Here is a 25,279-nt window from a genome sequence, read left to right on the forward strand (position 1 = left end):
CATTCCATCAAGTTTAATGTAGGTGAGTACCCATTCAATATAGTATATAGTGTCTGTCAGTATTTAGAATCAGCTGCTTCAAATAGACGTGCAAGAACTCCTAAAGCAGCCTGTTGTGGAGTAATTTGTTGTACAGGAAATCACTCCGTGCCATTTACAGCTCAGGGTGTGACATGTGCATAAAGGAACAAGGCTTTGTAGCTTTCCAAGGATAGCAAACATAGTTCCAGGAGAAAGGATTCAATGTGTGGGAGAAGACTGTTTAGGTCACATTGTAATTCACTTTCCAAAGGATAAATAGAAATGTCTCTCTCTTTACACTCTCTAATCTCTCATGTGTCTCAGGAGGAGGTTCTTGGTTGTGTATGCCTAGAACGTATTAAATAAATAAACTTGTTAAAGCATTAGCTCTAAAAAGTGTACAGAGATTTCTGCTAAGAAAAGTTAAGAATTGTTCGTGATAGGTGCCCAAGACACATTTTCCTACTACCTTTTCAGTACTAGTTTCCACTGCAAGTGCCAGTGGTGGGATAACAATATAGCCAATTAAATTTTGTACAGCATCATTAGGCTACAATGTGCAGTGCAATGAACAGGTTTGCTAAAAAGTCCCTTATTTTCTAGGCTATTATAATGAATTTTCTTACACAAATCTTTTAACAGTCTCATGTTCTAATGAGACAGCCATTCTGAATTAAAATTTCCATCACTCCTAAGCAGTTGTGTCTTACAAAAAAAACGTCTGAGAAGAATTGGTTATTATTCATTCCAGCTATGGTAAATGAATAGATCTACTTTCATCTGTTGAAGCGCTGAGCAGCTGGAGCTGTATTTTGCAAACTGAAGCATGTCCTTAGCCCATTAGTTAGATTCAGAGCACCAAAATCAATAAATATGTTCTATCAAATATTTATTTTGTGCCACAACTGCCATTCTTTGTTGTTTTCGGGTTGGGTTTTTTGTTTTGCCTTTTTTTGTTGTTGTTGTTCTAAATGGCCACTGTGTATCAAGGACTTCTGTAACTGTGCTGAGCAATTCCTGCTCAAGTAGGTAGAGCTTACACTGAAGAAATGACATGTTTGCTGGTGAAGTCCCACTTCCTTCTGAAATTAGGTAATGCAGGCTGACAAAAGCTGCTTCTGTTAGGATCACCACATACCTTGCAAGTTCTGCTGACGTTTCTGCACTGCAGAGATCTGCTGGCACAGCTGTGGCTTAAGCTAGGTAGGCAAAAAAGAATAAAGAGGGGAAGGAAGGGATCGTTGATGAGAGAGAGGAGAGGTAGAAGTCTATGAAGCTGTAGGAGGAGATTTGGAGATTTTTCAAAGACATGAATGGTTGCTGTGTCTAAATCTTCTTTTCTGCTTTTGAAAGTCTCTCTCATTAATATGACATAGAAACCGAGGTAAAATAGAGGGGAAGACTAAAGAACAAGAGAGAGAATATGCTTGGAGAAGGGATCTAATGAGAGAGGTGAAAACAGTTAATGAAACTGAGAAACATAATCCTTGGGATAGCAGAGCAGCACCAGTCAGAGTCCAGATGAGAGAATAGGGAGCAAAGAAACAGCCACGAATGTGAGAGAGGACATGCAACGCACAGCTGACAACACCAAGTAGATAGAAGCAGAAACTTGGCCTTGAAAAAGTACAAGTAGTCAAAGTTAAAAGAAACACACTTTAACGCAGATGGTGCTGGGAAGTCTGATGATAAGGAGGATGTTTGTTTAACCTCTCTGCACATAGATGCTGCTGCAGTGCATCGCCAGGAGCTGGTTCTGATTTCCCTAACTGAACACCCATTACAACATGCTGTGGCTTCCACTCTGGCTGCACACGTAGATCTCAGGAGTAAATGTAGCTCTAAATGCCTTTTAGGTTAGCATGCATATTTCTGCATAACTCAACCATTTTTATTGATCTGGTTCTCATTTCAGAGCAGTTACCAATTGCCCATATCACAGGACAACTCGTAGCCAGAAGTGTAAGTAGGCATCAACAAAAAAAAGCAGACCAACCCCTGTACCACCTTCCCTTGTCAGAAAGAATTAAATAGACAAATACATAGCCCTAACTCTCATATTTCTAACTGCTGCTCTAAATGCAAGGCAATGGTCACCCGTGTAAAGCAGAATACAGACACCTGAGACCACAGTATCCATTATATCACTGCTATCTCACAAGGCAAAGTGGGTACTGTTCTCTTCCCATACGGGCTAGATATGAGAGATATATGAGCTTCAGCTGTTCTGTAAATCCTTGTTTTTGATTCAAGTATTGCAAAAGACCAGCAAAAACTGTAGTGATGGTATAACTAGATATTCTTGTTATGTTGGATGAAAAAGCAGAAATATAAAGGCTTCAAGATTATCTTTTGAAAGATTGAGATTACAATTTCAGTGTTCCTGCAACACAAAATCTCAGCTCTGATTTGATCTATGACAACAGGACTGGGTGCCGCAGGGCAATGCTCACCACACTTATCAGGTCCCCACTTTGAGTCTGCTCCAGTCTGTCAGGAGGAAAAGCTGCTGTGAGGAAAAGCTATTCCCATGTTGCAGGCAACATTCTTTGTTGTTTTTTTTCAATGTTGTGCCATCTCAGCTTGATTCATTAAGTTGCACTGAGGGGCTCCATCACCATCTCCCTGAATTTTGTTCCTTAAATTGTCAGCTGCTAATTATGAACTCATGGGACTGGAGTGGAGGGTAAACAGGTAATGAGTGAAGTGCTTCCCAAGCTTTAGTGAAGATTCTGCAATGCAAGGAAATGGCTAAGTGAGAGAGGTAAAAAGAATTTGCTGAATCCAGATTAGGAAAAAGCATCTTTATACCACACAGTTCTGGCTGGGGTTTCACTGTGCAGGCAAACAAAGGCATCCCAGTGCTTCTGCAAGCGCTCCTCACCTTTCCTTCTGCTGCTTACTAACACCCTCTGATTTGTGCCTGTTAGCAGTGCCCACTCTCAGCTGGTGCCTGGCTGATGTGTGCAGTCCTTTGCTCTTCATCATTTCTTCTGCAAGAGCCAGCAGTGTGTCACAGAGATGTCACTCTCCCTTTTTAAAGACAGCCAGCTGACACTAAATTTTCTTCTCTCCCAACGGTGTATTTTGGCAGTAGGTTTCCTTTGCAGCTGCGAAGACAATTTGCATTTGGAGAGTATTGCTTTAGAAAGAGAAGGTATTTAACAGAGCTAACAATTATTGTTTTCAAATGGCTGGAAAGGTGATGAAAATTCCAGGCATTGCTTTTGCTCATGGATTAAAAACAAATACCGCAGTTTGCCATAAATGCTGCTTCTCTATTTCCTGTGGTGATAACTGGTAGCAGCTGAAACACACATGCTGCCTTAGCCCAGGTTTCAGTAAGAGGGAACTTCCCATTGGAAACTGACTCCAGGTTTCAAAACTTGAAGGAGTCAGGCTGCACAGGGGAAGGACAAGGGAGCTGTGATTGTTGCTAACTTCCAAGGAGATGCTTTGGCCTCTGGTCTTTAGGTACTCTGTGAACTTAAAACTGTTGGTTTTGTAGTGAGCAGAAGGTGAGAAAAAAGTGCTGCTCTATTGTGCATTAAAAGAACTAGACAATACACTTCAACATATAGTCTATTTTTCTTAGTTTAAACAATTTTATATTACCCTCTTTAGGGTCTTTTGGCTGCAAAAAATATGAACAGAATGAAGTTCTAAAATACATTGTTTAAAGATTCTTTTTCTAGCAATTTGTATTAAACAAACAAGAAATGCAAGGTTATAATTAAAGGACTAGTAGTTGTGCTTGTTTTAGAATGACCTTGAAGTGGTATTCTTTTCATCTTTCATTTTCCTTTGTTAATGTACATTCCAGTAGGGCTAATTCCTCTTTTTTCCTCCAAGGGCTTTATCAAAGTGAAGGCAAAACTCTAACTTTCGTTTCTTCATGTTTATAATAATCTTTTTCTCGTCACGTTCTTAACATTATATTGCATCCACTTTCATTCCATTGTGAATGTCTCTTGTGCTCTAAGTCCAATTTTCTGTTTTTACCTCACAGTGCTTAAACTATCCATTCTATTCTGCTCTGTTTTCAGAGAACCAGCTCTTAGCAACTAGATAACGGCCTGATACTGAAGGTTTCTTCTTTTCACACAGAATAATACATCTTTTCTCTTCCAAAGAGATTTCTGGAGCTCAGATACCTGTGCTACAGAACAAAGCATCCATGTGCTTTCTCTTTAATATCTCTTCACAGAATTCTGAAATGCTAACTTATTTATTACTCTGCTAAAGAGAAAGCAAACAATTTCATCAATCATGTTGAATTCTTTTGTGCTCCCTTTTTGTAGTGTAAGTATAATCTCTGGAAAGCTCTTGGCTGCAAATTCGATAAAGAAAGTCAAGGGTTTCTTTAATAATTAGCACTGCATTCATTCTGCAGGACTAAGCTCTTGCAAGTCGGTGGTGGCATTATCATTGGATTCCAGCCCTGTGTTTACTTGCTTTCATGAAGACAAAATGTTCACACAGCAGTGCAGAAATGCATGTGTTGGAAGACTCTTAAAGATTGTGCTGGCCTCCCTGCATCCTGCTTCTGTTTTGGCTCAGTATCCTCATCCTTTTCAGAGCAATGCACTGTGATTTACAAATTGCAAAGGGCAGAAAGATAGCTACCAGGGACTGGATATGAAATGAAAATTATTGCTTCTCTGTCTCAGCAACTTCCTCCTCTTGAGCACATGGAGCAGCAGGGAGCATGAGCATGAAGTTATCCTGCCCATCAGCCAAGCTCACCAGCCAGGCAGGGCCAGCACACAGCCTCGCAGGATTTGTGCCTTGAGTGCTGACGCTCCCCCAGTTGACACTATTTTCAGCTAAAAGCTTGATAAAGATTCATACACCAGCTATGGTGACCTAGAAAAGTGGGATCTCACTGTGTAAGTATCTTTGTTCCGTGCTCTGTGGTTAACAGATTGTTTTCCTGCCCATGTATGCTCAGGGTTTTTCAGTTTTCATTTTTAAACGTATTGTGTTTATAGGTTGAGGTTCAGACAAACACATGGTTATAATGCGATAACTGAATGTAGAGCTTCACAATAAACAAAGTAGAGGAGAAAAGAGAAAATTGAATAAGCAAAACAAACAAACAAACAAACAATCATAATCACATTGAAGCATTCAGTTAAACAATGTGAATATCATCATCATCATCAAAAAAATTAAGATCTGAAATAGATTTTTTTAAGTAGATAAATAAGATGTCAATACAAAATAGAACTCGGTTTCTACCACATTTTATTCTCTTAAAACTGCTGTTTTTCTGCATGAATGTTAACTGTACAGCACTTACTGTACATGCAGCCCTTCTTCTGATGTCCCATTTGGACAGTCAGCTCAATCAGCTAAATCTAAAGGAAAACTCAGATGATGTGGCAATGTGGACAAGGGTGTTTAACTGCGAGACATCTAACCTGCTGTATTGTGTTGAAAAATAACCACTGTAACCAATAGTCCAAGTTTAATTATTTCTGGAAAACAGAAGTAAAATTTGCTCGAGTTTGCATCCACAGACTAGAAAAACTAAGTAATCCTGCTTACAGGCTTTTAACAGCGTTTTCCCACCAACAAGCACTGAGTCAGTGACTTAAAACAAGAACTGTACAGAAGGAAGAAGCACAGAACAAAATTAGGAAAGCCAACAGTAGCAATAAATCAGCCATGCCTATTAAGTAGGATTTCTATCTCCCCGGGTTGTTTTGGCAATAGCGCTAACCTTAGTTGCCCTCCTGCAGCAGTAAGTGGCTAATGAGGCACAGTGCTCTATCAATCACTGCCTCAGTCAGAATGCTACTGCACACTGTTGTCCAAATTTAGGGTAGGTCCATCCCCTGGTCTAAAAGGGCATGATGCTCTGGGACGTCACCTGCCAGCCTAGATGAAGCACGCAGGAGGATGATTTTCAGAATTCAGCCCTGGCATCTCAGTTGGCCTCTGTCCAACTGAGAGCTTGGAGGATACAGACAGATGAAGAATTTCTTTCAAAGCTGTGCTGACTTCCAGACAGAAGTGGGTGATATGACCCACAGCCAGAGACTCCAAACTGCTTTAGACATCTTATATATGCAAGTGGAACAAATCCAGGTTGAGGGACCCCAGTGCTGTACATATAAACACCCCCTACTCTCTACAGCCTTGGACTGTGTCATAACTTTTGACCAAGCTTCCTGTATGATTTCCAAGATGTAAGTACCTCCAAATGGGAGCCAGCACACTGAGTGAGGAGCTGCCTGATCAGCAGGATGTGCCAAAAACAGGAGTAACTGATAAATCCTGCTCCTCCTGTAAGCAGTCTAACAGGTAAGGTGTGTGTCCTCTCCTGGCAGGCATCCAAAATCTTCTTTTTCAGAAAATAGTACAGGGATGATTCTTCCTTTTCAGAGCGCAAGCAGAGGCTGCAACACCATTGTGTGCAAGAGTCGGTGATGAGGGAGTTCCCTCTTGAAGGAAGCCTTAGGCCAAAGTCTATGCAAAGGGCCTTCTTTGGTATAGAGAGATGGGTCACAGTGGGCATTTGCATGTGTGAAGAAGCTCAAAGTTTTAAATGTATAAAAATCCCTAGTGGTATTCAGTCCTTAACTATAATAGAATTTTTAAAATCCAAGTATTTTTTATTTTTTTTCATTTACTTTTGTTACTTCTTTACATTTATTTTGAAATAGTTTTCTTTAGTATTGTTCACGTGTGAGTTAGATACAAAATTCTTGTGAATGGGACCCTTGCTAAATTGTTCACCTATAGAAATAACTTCAGAACAGGAAACGGTCGTACAAAAACAGAATAATGTTAACACTAAGATTTTATAAACTGTCTCAGTTCAGGCTTAGAAATGTTGAAAATAATTTCAGGTATTTACAGGGACAACTTTTAAAGAGACAGCTTTCCAAAACGCTATAGGGAATGCATAATTTTTAATCTCAAATTAGGATCTTTTTTTTTCCTTTTCAGTAGAAAAATGTTACAAGTTAGGAATTAATTGTCTCGTAATTGATTGATAATTTTCTCTCCCGCTGTGTGCAGAAAGCTATTGGATGATGGCATATCATTCTCAACAGCAGGAAAAAGTATCAGTCATTATGGGACAATTAGTTCCAATTTCAACTATTTCTCTTTCTGCGAGCTGATAAGACTGCCTTCGGAGAGTAAGCATAGTAATTAACCATAAATATCAGGATGTTTTTTAATTTTATTTTTAACTTTAAAAACAAATCCCATTGCGGATGCTTCCTGCGCCCCATGCTCTTCTTTCCTGGATTGATTGTGTTCATGAAATATAATTTCCATGTAGCTGCAATTTCCAGAACCTGTCACAGCCAGTCAGCTTTCGTTGGTGGCTTTGCCAGGTTGACCATTATTTCATTGCTGCTGTGATGTGGTTGAAGAAAGCGTGATTGATCCTGAGATTTTTAAGTCTAGAATGTGTGTGTCTGAAAAATCTGAATCCTTTATCACACAGAATTTGCAAAGCTTGATGTACGTAATTCAGTCACGTGAGTATTTTTCCCATTAGTACATTTAGGTGACACATCCTGGAGCCTTACTGCCAAATACCAATTGTTTACATTTTTCTAAATGCCAGCCTTGTAATTTTATCCTGAGGTCTGGAAAAATGAGCTGAACTCCTTCCTTCTCCCACCTACCAGCAGTAATGCAGCCCAAACTTCATGTGCCTGACTGTAAAATATAATCCTGTGCTTTCATGTATAACTGTAATCTGCAGTAATTCTCACAGGTCTCACAGTAATCAACTGGTCTTTGAAATTTAGTTAATAATTGTATTCATGATGCACAGGAGGAATAAAGTCCATTTTCTCTTAGCTTTTTATACTGGAGATGTAACAGGGAAAAAAGCACTCAAAGTTGAACTCGGAATGTGTTACTTATTAAATTCAGCATAAATGACTGAATATACATGGAGAGCAGATCTTTTTCAGAAGGAAGGTGCCATTTTTATGTAGTAACTTGTCAGAATCACACTCAAAGTTGCCAATTATTTCACAACCTAAACCCAAGATTTAACTAAACTGTGAGGTAGCAGTGAACTGCACATCTCAGGTTCCTCCATTTTGCTCTTTGCTGCATGTACCTTCCTGCATGTTCCTAATTAATTTCACTAATCCCATGATAACTGAGTGCTGAAATTGCAGTGTATAGGGAATCTCAACACAAGGAAAAGTCAAAGATATCAAGCCAGGAATGTTAATAGCATCCCTCTCAATATTATTTTACAATTTCTGTTGTTTTGTTCTTATGAATCTTCCACGTCACAGCAAATTTCTGTGACACTTCCCAAGCTATAGGCTTTATTAGAGACATTGATCGGACAGTAGCCAAATATGTGAATATAAATTGATTTTTTGCAGTGTACACAACAAGGATTTTATTGATACAAAGGACTTCATTATTTGCAGGATTACTTTAAAATGGTTTTGGAATGAGAAGAATTCTCTGTGGACTGTATTAGAATTTCATGCGTAAATGCAATTGAACACTAATTTTTATATAAATTCTTTTGTCTTACACTGCTGTTTAAGGGAAGTCTGGAAGTGAATACCAGGGGAGTAGAAATGCAGATTACAGCTTCGGGTAACAAGATGCGAGTGGGAAAGATGACAGAATGATCATGTGGGAGGAAATTGCTGCAATTTCTCTCTCATTCCTATTCATAACTCTAGCTGGTATCAAGGACCTCAGTCATTCTGGAGCAGCATTTGCAGCAGTAGAGGAAGGCAGAGGGGTTAAATTATACATATTCTGATGCTTTGACAGTTTTGGTAACCTCACTGCTGCTGAAACATTACCACGGTGTCAGCATGCAGAGAGACAGGCCTGTCTCCAGCCCCATTACCTCTAAAAGTCAGAAGAAATGCATGACTAAGAAATATTGTGTACTTAGGGGAAAATTACAGTTTTAAAATGCAGCCAGGGAAACAGGTATTTTATACAGTGAACGTGTGCATGGGGCCTGCCACTCTTGACTTGCCACATTGCTCCTTGCTCTCAATTGCTACGTTTCTTTGTGAGCTGCTGTGGCTTTTCTGGCTCCGGCATCAAGGAATGCAACTTTGCAGCACAGTCAAAAAATTACGGCTTTTAGCTGGAAAATAATTAGCATTTGCCTCACTATTATCACTTAAATTAACAGAAATCTTATCAACAGTTTAAAGTTAAAAATAAAAATACCATTCTGCATTGCTTGGTACTGCAAAGCACACAGTGATTAGCTGTTCACAGATTACATCAGACTACTATTCTGCAGGAGGCAACATTTCACCTGCATGGACTCTGCAGCATGAGAGATTTTGGAGCCCTGTACATTGAACAGTTCCACCTTATTTAATAATGGGTAATCAGGAAGCTGAGGGAGAAGAACATATATTTGGCCATGTAGTGAGGAGTTTGTCTTACTGCAATTGTCAGTGTCCATGCTTCTTATAAAATACTGTTTTCCACTGTGCAGATAATTTCATGTGACATTATATGGTTAGCTTTGAAACATGCTTGGAGATGAAATCATACTTTTTAATCATTTCAGTTAAATAAAATATTTATGTTCATTATTATGGGCAACTGTGGACAATTTTATGCCTATCCTACATATATGCTATATTTTTTAATTATAAAGCAAATAAAAAGTGAATCAGGTTAAGAAGAATACCTAAAGGTAGGGATATTGTTTGGATTCAAGCCATGCTAAAGTAACAGACTTTCAGTACAAATATTAGCCAGGGAATCTTACCAGTTTTCATTTTCTCCTGACTTTTCAGGTGCTTCTTATCCCCTAATGTGCAGACATGAATGCTTTGTGTGGCTGTTAGAAGTTCTACAGGTGAAGTTCATATCTACATACACAAAACTTCTGGACAGCTATACTGCCAGAAGCGCCTCAGATAATAACTAAATCGATGTCTGAGCAGAGGAGCAAAACTCCTAGAAGCCTACAAAAAAGAAAACGCTTTGATTTGAATATTAAGTTACTTTCTTTCATCTGTTACTGTAAAGTATTTGTTGCTATTTTATGGAAATTCGGAAGACTGATACTGAGCTCATGCTCAATAAGGGGAAGATTTGTTGCGTGCTCCAGGACTGTGCTGTAGATAACCCAGAGTACCAGTTGTTGGCTCCCTCAACTAACAGTTTTGGTGAACTGTCATGAAGCATTTCTGCCAAGCTCTCCTATGTTGGAGCTGCAGTGCTGCTGCCTGTCTTGGTATGTCTTCTGATGTCTTCTGCCACTCTCAGAGTTGCTCAAACTTGTGCTCAGAGGTCCCCCCTCTGTGTGTGCCATGTCTTCATCCACAGTGACCAACCACCTCCTGGACACTTCCTATCTACAACACTGTGTTCCTTTGTCCTGCTCCACAGTAGCAGGACTCCGCTCACATCAACATTTCTAAACCTCAGCAATAAAGTCGCCATGGAATGTAAGAGAGATTTAGGTGATTTGTCATGCTTTTTCAGTCAGGACAACAAAAGTGTTGATGTGATATTAGCAGTGAGCATTAGAAAACAGTTTTACAGAGCTAATGCACAACTGGGATCTAGAAAGTTTCAGCTGGACTCATGTTTTACATACGGCACCAGTAGAAATGTGTCTTCTTTACTCAAAGAGAGGCAGAGAGGCAGTTTGGGGTGTAGAAGAGCAGTTGCTGGGGCCGCACTTGTGCATCCAGAGCGGCATGGGGGGGCACCTGAATTATCCCACCCAAGTTCTTCATCAAACCTTTTATTCCCATGACATGTTGAGCCTGAGCAGTACTAAACATGGATTGCACTGTAAGCCTCTGTGGTAGTGGTAAAAAGGCTGTTTTGATATGTCATCTTTACTGTGACCTTCCATTCTTCTGAAAATGTAGTTACAGAACCATCTTTAGAAAAAGCCAAGAAAGGCTCTTTTCTGAGCTTGTCTTTAAAAATAAATGTCTATTACTGAAGCTAGAAAGATAGCATATTTCATTAGTAAGAAAATGAATGAGTATAAAATGTATTATTAACATCCCAGAATACTTCAATCTAGGAAGAGATCGTTTATTGTAGATATCTTTAGACATTCTAGTAATGTTCCCATCTTCTTAATGATGAATTAATTTCATTAAAACAGTCTAATGGAGTAGGGTAAATTTTCACTGTGGTGTCAGATCTTTCTCTGGTACTTACCTGGCCATAGTACCATTGAAAGCCAATCATTTCTTCCTCTCAGGGCATGGCAGCTGCAAACAAAAATAACACAATAATATGAGTGATATTTCTGTGTGATTTTTTTTTTCTCAGATAACATGATCACATTCCAAGTTTTATGTAACTACTGGGATGCTGAAGAGATAAAGGTGTGCAGGAAATACCACTTAGCAGTCTAGATGCCAGTTTACAGCTTTGCATGCTAATGGACATGCAGTGACTGCAGCTGTTACAGCTACAGCAATATGCATTGAATAAATGGTGACAGTTACCTCTGAGAATTTACACAGTTACTCACTGCAACGCTACATTTGTATAATTTCAATTTTTATTATGGCAGAAAAATCTGAGCAGCAATAAAGTAAAAGGACAGTCTCTAATACCTCATGATACCTCCTCTGGTCAGCGTGGGATGTCTGACCTACTCACCATCTCACTGTATCCTGTTTGTATTCAGCAAGTAAGGGAAAAAGTAAGCAAAACTATATTGACTGAAATACACCATGCAGAAAATTTCTGTCCATAGGATTAAGTATGCACTAAATCCTTCAATATCTGCTGAGGTGTATGTGCTGTCAGTTAACCACATAGGAACCATACAAACTCTCTTTGCTGTCATTTCCCTTCTCCCCATTCTTTTTTTTTTTAATTCAAGTATAACAGTCTCCATTATTTGGCAGAAGACCACAGAATCATAGAATATCACAGATTGGAAGGTACGCACAAGGATAAATCAAGTACAACACAGGACCACACAAAATTTAAACCCTGTTTCTGACAGCATTGTTCAAATAATTTTTGAACTTCAGTGGGTCTGGTGCTGTGACCACTGCCCTGAGGAGCCTGCTCGAGATGGTACACTGTTCTGCTTTCACTCCATATCCTGAAGAATTTCACAGGAATCAGTGTGAACATTCCACATCTCTCTCATTAATGCTGTCACATTATTCAGATTATTTTTCATAAGCCATTTAAAACAAGTATCAGTTTCCCCTGGGATTAGTCCTTCCAGGTGGAGCACGTCCCACTTCAGATAGGCCTGAATGTTTGCAAAGAGAAATTGTTGCCCCTGGAACACGAGTTTTTCTGAGGCTACTTCATGCTCTGTAATCAGCCACATCTGAAGTCTGACTCTCTTCTTTACTCCTCTCTCAAGAGGTGTCTTCCAACAAGTTTCTCACCAGCACGTTCCATACCAGAATGCAGAGGCAATCAGCCAGTACTTTGTACCTCCATAAGAAAATATATTCCTTTCTGTGAATCTCCAGGGTGCATTTGTAAATTATTCAGATCCTTCTTTTTCAGAGGAAATGATGTAGAAATTCTGTAGGCTTTGGAGTTGATAGTCATTTTTGTCAGGATTTTTCTTGCCTAGGGAACAGTAGGGTTCTAAATCCCCGACTTCCTCAAGGCTTTAAATCACCATGTCTGCATTTTCAGTCAACACTTGCCTATTTCTGTATAGAAATGACAGGCATTACTTCCACGTGTTCTATGTGTTTTTTCAGGGGTTTGGTTTGTTTGTTCGTTTGCTTCACAAGTGTTTCATAAGGATTTTATGGCACTACTGAGGATGGGCAGTGTATACCAAAGAGTCAGCATGCGCAGGGACTATGTGTTGCGTTTTATAGAAGCATGTAAAAGAAATAGGTATTTTACTTATGACCATAAATGTGCTCTTCCTTATGACTGCATGTTACACATGCAGCACGTATTGTTTCATGACTGGCAGTATCATCACAGTAGTGAACACCACACTAGAAGCATAATTGAATTCTATGACTTTCCATTTTTTAACCTATAAGAAATTTTTGCTTGCAACTGCCATTTCGTAAATGGCAGATAATCTGCTCATCTTTTGTAGATCTTTACCTTTAGCAATGCACTGCAGCACTAAAGTAACCTCTTTTTTTTTTCTTGTAAAAGGCCAATTTAAATCTAATTATCCAGTACTCTGCAGTCTCTAATAATATGACTGTTTATACCATTATGGTGGGAAGCTGCAGCATTACAATAATAGAAGCTATCAGATGTTATCTCTGTGAGGGTGTGAGCATGTGCTCTTCAGAAAATTCTTTCCTGCAGACAGCTTTTTCAGGGAGGAGATGCTTCTTCAGCCTCTTCACACCTATTTAAAATATCAGGACAGTGTCATTGGCATGTAAAGGTCAAAGGCTCTGTAGCAAGTCTCAAAGCATTTGTGCATGCCTCATTAGATGTAGTAACCTCTATCTGCACTAGGGCTCTGCTGAGATGAGGATTGTTCCTGGAGATCAGAGAAATACAGTAGTTTGTTACTTTTTCCTTTTCTTTTTTTTAATAAATGTAGCACTCCAAATTTATTCTTTTTATATATTTTCAAAATACAGCTCCAAAACTAGAAGCAAATAAATTACATTTGCCTTAATTTTTAATTAGCTGAAAGTCATCACTGCAAATTGTGTCTTCCGTTATAAAATAAAATAGTCGACTGCCAGGCCTGAAATAATTAAGCAATATATTATAATTAAGCAATTTAATTTTGATTTAATTATGATATATCATACAACTTTTCTTCTGATGTAACTGACATTCACTGACAAAATGCTGTAATATAAAACAGCATTAATGTTTACAGCTGATGGCTCTGCGTGTTTTGCTTCATAGTATTTGGCATTCATCAGAGCATATGGAAAAAGTCTCCTAGCCTGAAAGAGCTGGCACGTAATTCTGTACTACACAAATTATGCACTACATGTTTTTCTCAATAGTTATTGTGAGAGGCAAGGGGGGAAATCTTCACAGACATCAAGCTTGAGCCAAAGTTCATGGATATTAACTGGAATCTTTCCATCAGCTTTGGTCTGCTTTAGATAGCAAACTGCTTCCATGTTGTTACAGGCAAATAGATAAGACCGCATGTGTATGAAATATTTATGTAGCTATCTCACATACACGTACTTTGTCAACATCAACATGATTTTATATTAGGCTAGAGACTGTGAGGACAAAGGCAGAAGCAATGGGCAGGCAGGGAATACTGCTTCATTCAGCGCTGCCTCAATAAAATTGCTGCAAAATATCCATCAAATTGCTTCTTCAGAACAAGGCCAATCCTCTATTTAGTAAACACCTTTTTACTCAGATGGTGTGTTGAAGGATGATTTCTGTTCCAGAATACACTTATGTGCAGACCCCTGTGTAATGACAGGTGATTTCCACAGGTTTGTCGGCCTGCAGTTGGGCACACACTGAATCTTCCTAACTGAGGGCTTACACAAGAAAAGCTGAAGGACAAAAAGCCAATCCTCATTTGGATCTAGTGATTTCAGCACTTTCAACATATCAGAAATGCTAAGTCACGGCTTGAAACAGTGACTGAGAGCCTGAAGGCAGGGTCAACCAGGGGAGCTCTGATGTACACAGTGCACCTCAGTGTCTGGAGAGAGTGGAGCCAAGATCCACTCCTTCCCAGACCTCACTTAAGGGTTGGCAGTGGAGGCAAGGAGATGCTTGCTACTGGAGATGCTTGCCTAGTTGAGGCCTTCCCAGGATAAGCAGATTCTTTGTTTCAGCATCTACAGCTGCTGCATTTAGGCATATCCTCACTTGCTGCAGTGTAGGATTTTGCTACCCCACTGTATTGCTATCATATTATAGTGTTACACTTAGCAGCATCTATGAAAGTGGTCACGTAGGGCAGGAAAGTTCACAGTCTATCATGTTGCATGCAGTCAGATGCTCCTATGCCCCTTTAATTTTGATGTGTTGCCTTTTTTGCATGATGTTTGAATTTCTCAGCAGAAGGTCCAAGGCCAAGTTTCTTTTGGGACTGAGAGCAATTGTGCAGTCAGAGCAATAATGAGTGTTTGTTATCTTTCAAACTCTTTCTCCCTCTGGTTTTCTGAAGAATAACAAAGCATGATTAGTCAGATTAGTGCTATTTAGGAAGCAGCATAAATTCAGAACAATGTGTTCAATCCAATGTAAACATTTCAGCCAATCTTCTGATAGTACTTAAGTTGCACTGTGTAATCACCTTCACCCCGCTGGCCCCAAATTCTTTGCTTCATACCATAAGCTCAAGCAGAGGTTTTGCAAAATGCCCATTAAATGAAAAATATGGCAATGTGTCATGCTTGTGACAGCCTTTCAGATTCTTCAGTATGGCTGCATTTAGATACCCCACAGATGTCATAGCTTCATGAATACACCAATGAGACATGTGAATAATTTAACAGAATATTGTCAGTAGCAAATGTCACACATAATATCTGGAAGGAAAATTGCCTTCAATAAATAAAGATAAAAATGGATGCAAATCAATTCTTGTTTAATATACAACTTGCTTAAGTATAAAACAATAGCTTATTACTTTGGCAGGGAGGTATGAAGTGTTTTTACTACATCCTTATCACTTCATTTGTTTGATATTGAAACTCTGGCTGTAATTTGCACTTCTGTAACTCTCCTAGGTAAGTAATTCTGTAAATCATTGTGAAATCTGCACAGAGGGAGCACTAATTACCCTTTGTGCCTTTACTTTCAGAATTGAAGAGCAAAAGGTAAATCTGTGTGAGTTTTATAAGAATTCTGAGTTTTCAATTTCAGCGGTTCAGAATTCAATGTAATTGAAGAGGAACACTAAGCACTAAAATGATTCTGGCTGAAATTAACCCTGCAAGAGACTTTTCTCTCTGTTCTAATAAATACTGTATGAAGAACACGAAGCAGTGCGTTGACACGGTCATATTTACTCAGTAAGCATGAGCACCAAGCGATATCCTGCCTATTTCATCTTTGATTGATATGAGATCCTTTTTCATAATGTAAACGTTCTCAGTTTGCTGTTGCTCTTGTTTTCATGATGTAAACATGTTCTTTGTTTGTTGTTTTTTTTTTGTTGTTTTTCCAACAGCAGCTTCCACAGGGGTTACAATGGTGAGTGAAAGTCATCATGAGGCCCTGGCAGCCCCGCCAGCGACCACAGTAGCAGCAGTTCCTCCAAGCAATGTCACCGAGCCAGCCGCTCCTGGAGGAGGGGGAGGAAAAGAAGATGCATTTTCTAAGTTAAAAGAGAAGTTCATGAATGAACTGAACAAAATTCCATGTGAGTAAAACTTGACTGATTAAAAGCTTCTGCTGGCAGATTAGGTTTAACAGAAATGTCCTGATGTTTATTTAGAGAATGTACTACATGTTTTCAAGTCAAGCTAAAATAATCAGAAGATAAACTCAGTTTAGCGAGCTCCTCAGAATTAATTGTGGTGGAAAATACTGAGACAAACTCGTATGGGATTTCAGACTGTTCTTGATATTTCAGATCATCTTTGCAACTTTTACTGATAAATTACTGCTGGGTCATTAAAACTGGACAGGCCAGAGGACTTCACAGTGGTAATGGGGCCAAGGAGCAAAGTATTTCCTAACAGTAACACTAACGGTTTTGTGTGTATTCCAAATGGTGTATGCATACTACCTGAAAGCCAAATTCAACCCAACTTCTTAAGTCTTGTAAAAATAAAGGTACTGCGTACCTTTGGAGATTAGAAAATTTAGAAATGGAGGGGAAAAGAATGGCTTTCCAACAAGGAGATAGCTCTATGAAAATGTCATTCTTTGAGATCTGTCATTGAACTTTGTTGGCAGGAGTTCTTAGACCTATGCTGGATATTATAAAAGTACCAATTCATATTTCCATCAAGTCAATAGGTTTCAAGTCATTAGTGTTCTTTCGGTCTTTGCTAGAAATTGTTGATTCAGAGTTGAGTCATTGGTTTATATATTTGTTAGCTTTCTGCTGTTCATGATAATTAGTCTGCTTGAACCTGTGTGGTATATTTTAGTACACACATTAATGTGCGTTAAATATGCAACTAACTCAGCACTTTCCATATCATTTTATGTAAGTTAGAATTTCTTTTTTTAACCAAATCATACAAGCAGATAATGTTAGCACTTTTCTATAAATGGAGGTTGAACTCTATGTGTCTAATGTGTCTGTGCTTCCATAGCAGGCAATACAGAGAAATTGAATCTCTAATAATTTTAACTTCAGAGTAATGTAAATGCAAAATATTTTCAAGTATTTTTCATTTTTAGAACATTATCATTTGTGTACGGAAATGCTGCATGAATGATAAAGATGGGAAACAAATTGGAATATTAATCTATTATTTTTTTAATCTCTGAGATGGGTCTTGGCAATCTGGCAGATGCAGTTTTTGCAGAATTGATAACAGCTTTGCTCCGTCGCTCAAAATTCTCACTTGCAGGAGTAGATGTGTTACAGTGGTAAGAAGTCCATATGTCATTAGTTTGGTAATCTGCACAATCCAGTGCAGACCATACTGAAATGAAACTGCTCGAAGATATCATGGGAGAAACAAAACTGCTAGAATTAAAAAAGAGGGAAAAAAAATGAGACACTGAGGGAGAAATGGTCAGCATTTGAGCCATATTCTTTTAATTTGCAGCTCCCCATTCTATATAAACAAGGTGAATTATACTTTTGTGTAACTATTATTTTATTTTGTAAGCTTTGATCCCAGTATATGGACAACTGGAAATGTGCTAGGAAAACAAAGGAATTTTGAATGCACTGCTACCTTCTTTTTAAAAATAACAATGAAAACAAATGGAAACTCATTTTGAGAATCTTTCCAAAGAAATCTTATTTTCTTTTTTTATGCAAAGAAATAACTTGCTTTCATGTGACTGAATTATTTTCAGAGGAAAGTGTACTATGCCATAAGACAACCGTATGATGAAATACATTTTAGCAATTATAAAATATGGTGCCTTCTGCTAAGAGTGCAAACAGAACGTGTTGCATCTTTCTTTTCCTAATATGGAGAAGTACTCTGAATGTAACGTTAAACTAAAAGGGAATCTGCTTCTTTAGAGAACTATGGAGGTTGTTGGTAATCCTGCCATAGCTGAGAAGAATTAATCCAAAATAGCTGCCTTTGTTCGATCATTCTTCCAGATAGTGGTAAATGACTAGCTTGATCATTTGTAATTGTATTAACTTCTCCTATTAGTTTTCCCCACCTAGCTGTAAGAAACTCATACTTATTTTTTTGACAGAACAGTGTCTTAAAGTTTTCACCAAGTCCCTGTCTTGAAACACAAGCACAAAGTCTTTCAAACTTAAGACTATCGAAGTATCTCCTATTGTCTCTTAGTTTTTGTGCTTCTTCCTTTTTCCTTCAGTAATAATGTTGCTTCAGCAGTTACCCTGCACTGCTTTTAGTACTGATGTCTTCTGGTTTTGAGATTATTACTTTGAATTCCTCAAAGACAAAAAAAAAAAACAAACCTCTTTTATTTTAAACATAGTTTTTGTTTAAAGGAATAATTCAATGAATAAATATGGTCAAGGCTGTCTGTGCAACTTTTAATGTAAGTAGGTCACTCTGAAACTAATGCTTTCTGTTTATTTCCATGGGTATTACCACAGATGCAAAAAGCACTATAACACTATTTGATAGAGCACATTCTCAGCTATAAAACACTACTTCTCAACATAGTCACCACCATTAGCTTTGCATATTACCCAGCAATGAACAAGAACCTGCATGCCACGGTCATAAAAATCTGCACCACTGGAGATGACCCACTGTCACTGTTGCCAGTGCTGAAACACAACATCTACTCCTTCACTGTGCTCACATCCACTCTTCGGTCTCCACAAATGTTCAGCAAGTGTCAAGGACTGTGAGTGGGTGCCTTTTTTTCCACGTGGAGGAACTGTGCCACACTTTTGCTTCACGTGCACTTCCATGTCAGATGCCATACTGTCAGACTGCCCCTCTGCTGCCATCTGTCACACGGCAACAACACGTAACAGAGTAGTGGCAGGAAAGTTCAGCCTCTACTGCCATACCATCATTCACTTCTGATATTGTGGGCAAACATAATAAAATAGGAGGCATTATTTTCATGATGATACAAGCAGCTCTTGGATCTGTGGGAGAATAGGACGCCTCATTTTCCTATCGGAAGATTATAACATTTCCTTACCATTTTTTTCTTTTTATGTCAGTATGAAGTTTTCAGTGAGGTGCTGTTAGCCAGTTACAAAGCTGAAGAATTCATTTTGGTAGAAAAATGATCATACCTTCCTTCTTCCAGCTGGTTGCAAAATTTTTTTAGAATCTCTCAGAGCAGAAAATAAATTTATTCCAACAAGTTCATTTTTGGAGGGTCTTTCTGTCAATTTTTTGCCATATGAGAGAGAAAAGAAGTAGAAAAATGGTGTACCAGCCTTTTTGGTATAGTGTGGATACTTGGGTCTAAGAACACTCCTGGCATGTGGAAGACTTTGGAGCAGTATTTTTTCTGGTAGATTCAGACTGGATACCTGAAATTGAGTCTGAGACTTAGTAGAGAAATGCGATGGTCAGCAATTCTCTGATATTTGCCAATGGGAGACAAGTATGGACCAGCATGTTTTTTATCTCATATAGTTTCTCATTGAAATCTTCCAAAGGTTTTGTGTTCATCCCTACTTGACAGGGGAGTCTTTCAAAGCTTGCTGGTTATCTTGAGAGGACGTTTTTCCACTTCTTTTTTGTCAGTATGCAAGAGAGAAATAATTACATGTTTTAGTTCCAGTTTTAGCCTTTGCCTAAGATGTTTGAAGATGAAAAATAAGCCATCACGATTTAATGGATGTCTAACAAGATATAATGTAGCCATATTGTGAGAAAGCTCACCTGCAATCAACCTACAGCCATGAAAAGCCCGGCTGTAGTAGGGTCTAATTTATAGTCTTCTCTTTCTGGATTTCCATGGAAATTCTGTAATGTCAAGTCATGTTTCTATACACACACACACACAAAAAAAAAAAACCAACAACAACAAAACAGTCCAATAACGGTGATGACAAAAATAAAGGTACAATAAAGTATACCCAGCTGAATAAATAACTGTCCCTTCCATGTGGCTTGTAATAGGACAGTCATCTTTCAAAAATAATGTTTTATAGAACACATAAATGTCACAAGTTAAGTAGGCTAGACATATTTATCTAACTAAAAATATGATTCCTTTTAAGATTTCATCTACAAAACTACACTATAGGGTCTATGCAATTTAAATGACACTGATGTTTCCTCCCTGATATAAGCACCAGCAAAGAGTTATTTTATCAAAAAATGATGAATTTAATGAAATGAGGAAATAGAAGTTCCAAGTAGAAGGAAGGGACCGTTTGTATCAGTATATGTTTGATACAAGAACAGTGATGCAATATGTAAACCCAGTTAAATTTTTGATTGATACAAGCAGAAATCCTAGCTTTGCATTTATTTCTTTCTCTTTAAAGAAGCACATACATCACATTTTGTGGCAGGAGAGGGTAGGCTTCCGAAAACACACAAATCATACAAAATGGTGATTTCCTAACGTATATTTCACTCTGAATAAAGAGAGTGGAATCATTTTCTTACAGTGAGTCACACAATTAAAGTGCAAGAATCCTGTAAGTTTACTGAGGCATAACTGTGAAGATTTTTGTTCTCCGTTATGTAAATCTCTGCATTTTCGTGAGTGGCTGATTTGCATAATCACAGTACAGTTGTTTTTGAACTGCACTGGGTATGAAAGTCATTCTGTCTTCACTCTATCTTCATTGGTTCTTATATTTTTCATCCCAGTTTGCCTTTAATCAGCTGAATTCTTAAGCTGTTAATCAGAAAAAAGATACCATCTCAGCTTTTACATTTTTTCATTTTAAACGTGCCATTCTGATGCCTTAAACAGGGGGAAAAACAAAGCAGCTAAAAAATAAGAAAGACATGAAGCATAAAGAGAGTTTCCAAAAAAGGGCTATGATGATGGTGAACGCCATAGAGGGCGTGAGGTAAGAGGAGCATCTGGGTTCCTTGGTTGGTTCAGCCCAGAGCAGAGGAGCTGAGGGGAGGCCTGATGGCGGCTGCAGCTCCTCACAGGGAGCGGAGGGGCAGCGCTGAGCTCTGCTGTGTGTGACAGCAACAGGGAATGGCATGGAGCTGTCAGGGGATTGCAGCTGGGGGTTGGAGACAGATGGGCATGGCCTTAAGGTTCAGTGTGCATTTAGCCAGCTCTCTCAGAAATACGGTTCAATTTTGGGTGGTTCTGTGTGGAGCCCAGAGTTGGACTTGGTGATTCCTATGGGCTCCTTCCAACTCAGGGTATTCTATCATTTAGTGATTCTATGAAAGTGGTACCTACACTTAAAAGCCTATATCATATACATCAGCTATTTCTTTCCTCCCCCTCTCTGCCCTTCCATCTGGGCCATTCTCTATGGACAACAGAAAAAATAACTGCCATATACTTAGAAAAATTTAGTTCTGGGTTTTTCTAGATTACAGGAATGCAAAACAGCAACAACTTTTGAGTGCATGCTTTAAATGTCAAGGTACTGTTAGAAACCGTATGAAGATAAAACTTAATATTAATCAGTGTTAATTTACTCAACGAGCATCTTTGCAAAATCAAAGCAATCTTGATGTACTTCCTAGAAATACATTCCTGTATGAACAGAAGACCTTGTTCTGCCGATGAGGTAAATAAAAGAGCAAAAACTCTACCAATAAAATCCCAGCAAGTGTCTGACTAATAATAACACTCTGTTCGTGTTTCTGGTATAATCCTGAATAGCTGCAATATCTGAATGCCTTCAATGCAGGATACTATTATTACCTCTTTAATAGGAAGTTACTGTGTCCTACATAGTAATTGGATAAAAAGCTACATTTCTATACCAACCATATTCTGAAATATTTGGCTGGCTCGAAGCTCCATTTGGCCTCAAAACTCCTAAATTTGATTTATTGTGCATAAGGGACTGATAGTCCCCCAGACTGGGAGCTCGAAGCGATGTGATGATTCAGGCTGAAAAATGGCGTTCTGTTCAGACTTGTCTCACACTCTGTTTGCAGCTGTGCAGAGAAAGGTTTGTTTACCTCTCCTTGGGTTTGTGAAGAGCTCTCAAAACAAGATGGGACTGGAGGCTGTAGAGGAAATTAATAAAAATGTAAAAATAACTGTAAGACTGAAGGCTGGGTTAATTCTAAATAATAGCTTAATAATCTAAAATACAGACTTGTATATATATTTAGGTTAATCAGCAGAGTAAAATAATTATTGATATATATGCTTATCCATTTAGCTTAAAGTTACTGCCTTCAAAATCATCCTAAACACACCTCCATTTCTTTTTCCTACTGATCTCTGCTTTTTGCCCATCTTGAGTGACCAGCTGCAGTTGCATCAAGAGTTCTTACTATCCCCTTTAAATGGCAACCAAATTAATTTCCTAGTTTTTCATTCCTCTTTCGCATCAAGATTCAAGGTGGAGATATCACTGACTTTTGTCTGTCATTAGAAAATTAATGGTTTTGTGCATAGAGTTTTCCTGAAAATTAATTTTTATGAAGCTCCTAGATTGATCATTTGAAGAAAATAAATTCAGGCTATTCATTTCACTGCTTCTTGTAATAATTTCTCGAACACAGGTGTCACTGACAGGAGGGCAGGTTTTTTTCCTAAGCTCATAGAAAAGAAGCAAAATGGTGCTAATAGAGTGCTTTCTGATTTCAAACTTGGATTGAAAAAGGCAAATACCAAAAATGAGACTGAAGTTCTCAGTAATAACTATTATTTGCATTTCCATAGCAAATAGTTATGATTTCCATACCAATGTGAGGCAGGGCCTAAGATCTTCCTAGGAAAAAAAATATCAATATAATAACAATTAAAATAATAATATTTAAAATATAAATAGTAAGTTCTTTTCTGCATAAATGTTCAACAAGTGTCAGTGAATGTTAGTGGGTGACAGTTTTTTCTGCATGGAGGAATTCAGTGCCATACCTTTGCTTTGTTCATACCTCCATGTCAGATGCCATTCTGTCAGACTGCCCCTCTGCTGCCATCTGTCACCCGGCAGCAAAACGTTATGGAATATTGGTGGGAAGGTTCAACTTCTACTGCCATACCACCAACCTCTGACACTGTGGGTCAACAAAACAAAATAGGACTCAAATGATCTCTAGAGGTCCCTTCCAACCCCTACAATTCTGTGATTCTGTTATTTTTTATTACCGCTTATACATATGTGTCTGTTTACATATGCATATGTGTATACACGTGCATATGTTGCTACATCAAGCAGGGCACTCAGCTTAGGTGCAGCCTGACGTTGGCAAATTCTGCTTAGGTGTCTTGCCAAAGAGGACACGTCAGGAGAGTTTTCAGAAAAAATAAAGAAAAGATTTTTTGTCTTCAGACAAATCTAAAGAACAGTGCTGGAGGAATCTGGAAGGCATAAATTCAAGTCTTCTTGTTTTTTTCCTGTCATCAAATCATCAACAGTTGATCATGCCAAGGAAATGCATGCAGCTTTACACTGGGGAATTATAAATAAAGATTTATTTTGGAACACAGATCAGATACAAGAAAGAGGTATTGCAGTACAAGAGTAGAAGAGAAAAATCTGTACTTCTAAATACAGCAATTTAAGTGCAAATCTCAGATTACTTCGATTTCTCCATGAACCCCTCGGCCCCAGAGTTCAGTGATTACATGACTACTTCAAAATTCTTCTGCATTAAAAAACTGTCTAGACCACCTAAAGGTAGAGAGAAGCTTGAGAACACTGCCCACATGAATCCAGAAAGCACAAAAATCATGAGGCAAGGAAAAAACAATTCAACTTTGTTATGTTCGAAATTAAAGATGAGAGAATACTATTTTTTACTCTTAGGGCCTGACATGTTTTGAATGCTTGAAATTAGGAGTCCTGGAAATACAGCTTTCAAATCAAGCTATTTTAATAGTTGCTGAGGGGGTGGAGAGGCAGAACTGAAGATCTGATGAAGCAGAACATGGATGAAAATCTGTGTGGAAGGAGCAGTGTGTGGTCTGAGATCCTGTTGCGTTGCACTCTGCTGGTATCATAATGGTCAGTTCTGTCATGAGGGACACGAGCAGACTGCTGCAGCCTAACCTTGAGTACCAGCTTCATCCCCAGCACAGGGGGACCTGTTGCACACTAAACCCATGTGCAGCACCTTGAGAACATAACTGTCCTGTTTGAGAGGAAATGCTGCCTGCTAAACAGAGGTGTAATGGGTACATAACCTCAGTGTCAAACAGAATTGTTCATTATTGATGACGTGTCTGAAACATCATTTTCAGAAATTGCAGTTGGTTTTGAGTTGTGTAATCTGAGAGAAGGAGAAGCAAGTTCCCTTGTAAAATACATGTTGCTGAGAGCATTCAGCAAAATATAAGAAAACAAACCCCTCCTTAGCTTTACAGATTAACTTTTATATCCATGGGGATAAAAGTCATCTAAAACAGCAACTGAGGTGAGCACCTACCTTTGGTTTACCCAATTTTTAACAAGGGGTGCAGAATACCCCCAAGGGTCTCCTGTAGCCCATCACTGTGATTATTATTTTATATGTTACAAGGACTCCGAATTCTGTGATTTTATTGCACTATAGATATGTCAAGTTGTGCAGTGCCCTATAAATTGAGTAGAGAATTCAATTTACAAGCAGAAAACTGAACATAGTTACTGGCTTCCTTTCAGTACTGGGAATGTATCTTAAAGTTTCATTATTTTGTGTGAGGAGAAGTGTGCAATAAAATTATGTTTACATACATAAAATAAACACAATACTTGCTAGTCTTTCTCTAACTTACCTGCAGATGAAGTGTCTACAGAAATTACCCATTATCTGTTATAATTCAGTTTGTAATTTTGTTCTGAAAATGCTCCATAATTGTTCATGGAACAATTGTTCTCCGCTTTACATTTAAAAATTGCTTCTCAGCAGTGTACTTCATAAAAGGAAAAAAGCACTTGGGACTACGTTTAATAGATTTGCTTTAAAAATACATGGTATAAAAGGGCAATGAAAATACAGGAATTACTGTTAAGATTGATATTCCATCCTTAGCTCTGTGACTAGTGTCTAGGCATTATAGGAAGGTACGAGGTATTCTAGTGCATTTTATAGAAACCGTAAGCAGATAATGAAGCCTCTGTTATTTTGAGGCACTGTTGTAAATTGGCACAGATTAACAATAA

General features: G+C 38.4%; 1 protein-coding gene across 2 annotated transcripts in view; it reads left to right on the forward strand.

The window, feature by feature from the left end:
- Positions 1-25,279, forward strand: part of SYT1 (synaptotagmin 1) — a 214,092-nt gene that overhangs the window by 77,989 nt on the left and 110,824 nt on the right. For both annotated transcript variants that reach the window (XM_042890075.1, XM_042890076.1), the window contains exon 2: positions 16,106-16,297. In XM_042890075.1, the coding sequence (XP_042746009.1) occupies positions 16,126-16,297 (172 nt within the window). In that variant the 5' untranslated portion in view covers positions 16,106-16,125. The remainder of the gene's footprint in view (positions 1-16,105; positions 16,298-25,279) is intronic.

The sequence above is a fragment of the Lagopus leucura genome, unplaced genomic scaffold (assembly GCF_019238085.1).
Source record: "Lagopus leucura isolate 7727_CA_CO unplaced genomic scaffold, USGS_WTPT01 Super-Scaffold_100159, whole genome shotgun sequence".
NCBI lineage: Eukaryota > Metazoa > Chordata > Aves > Galliformes > Phasianidae > Lagopus > Lagopus leucura.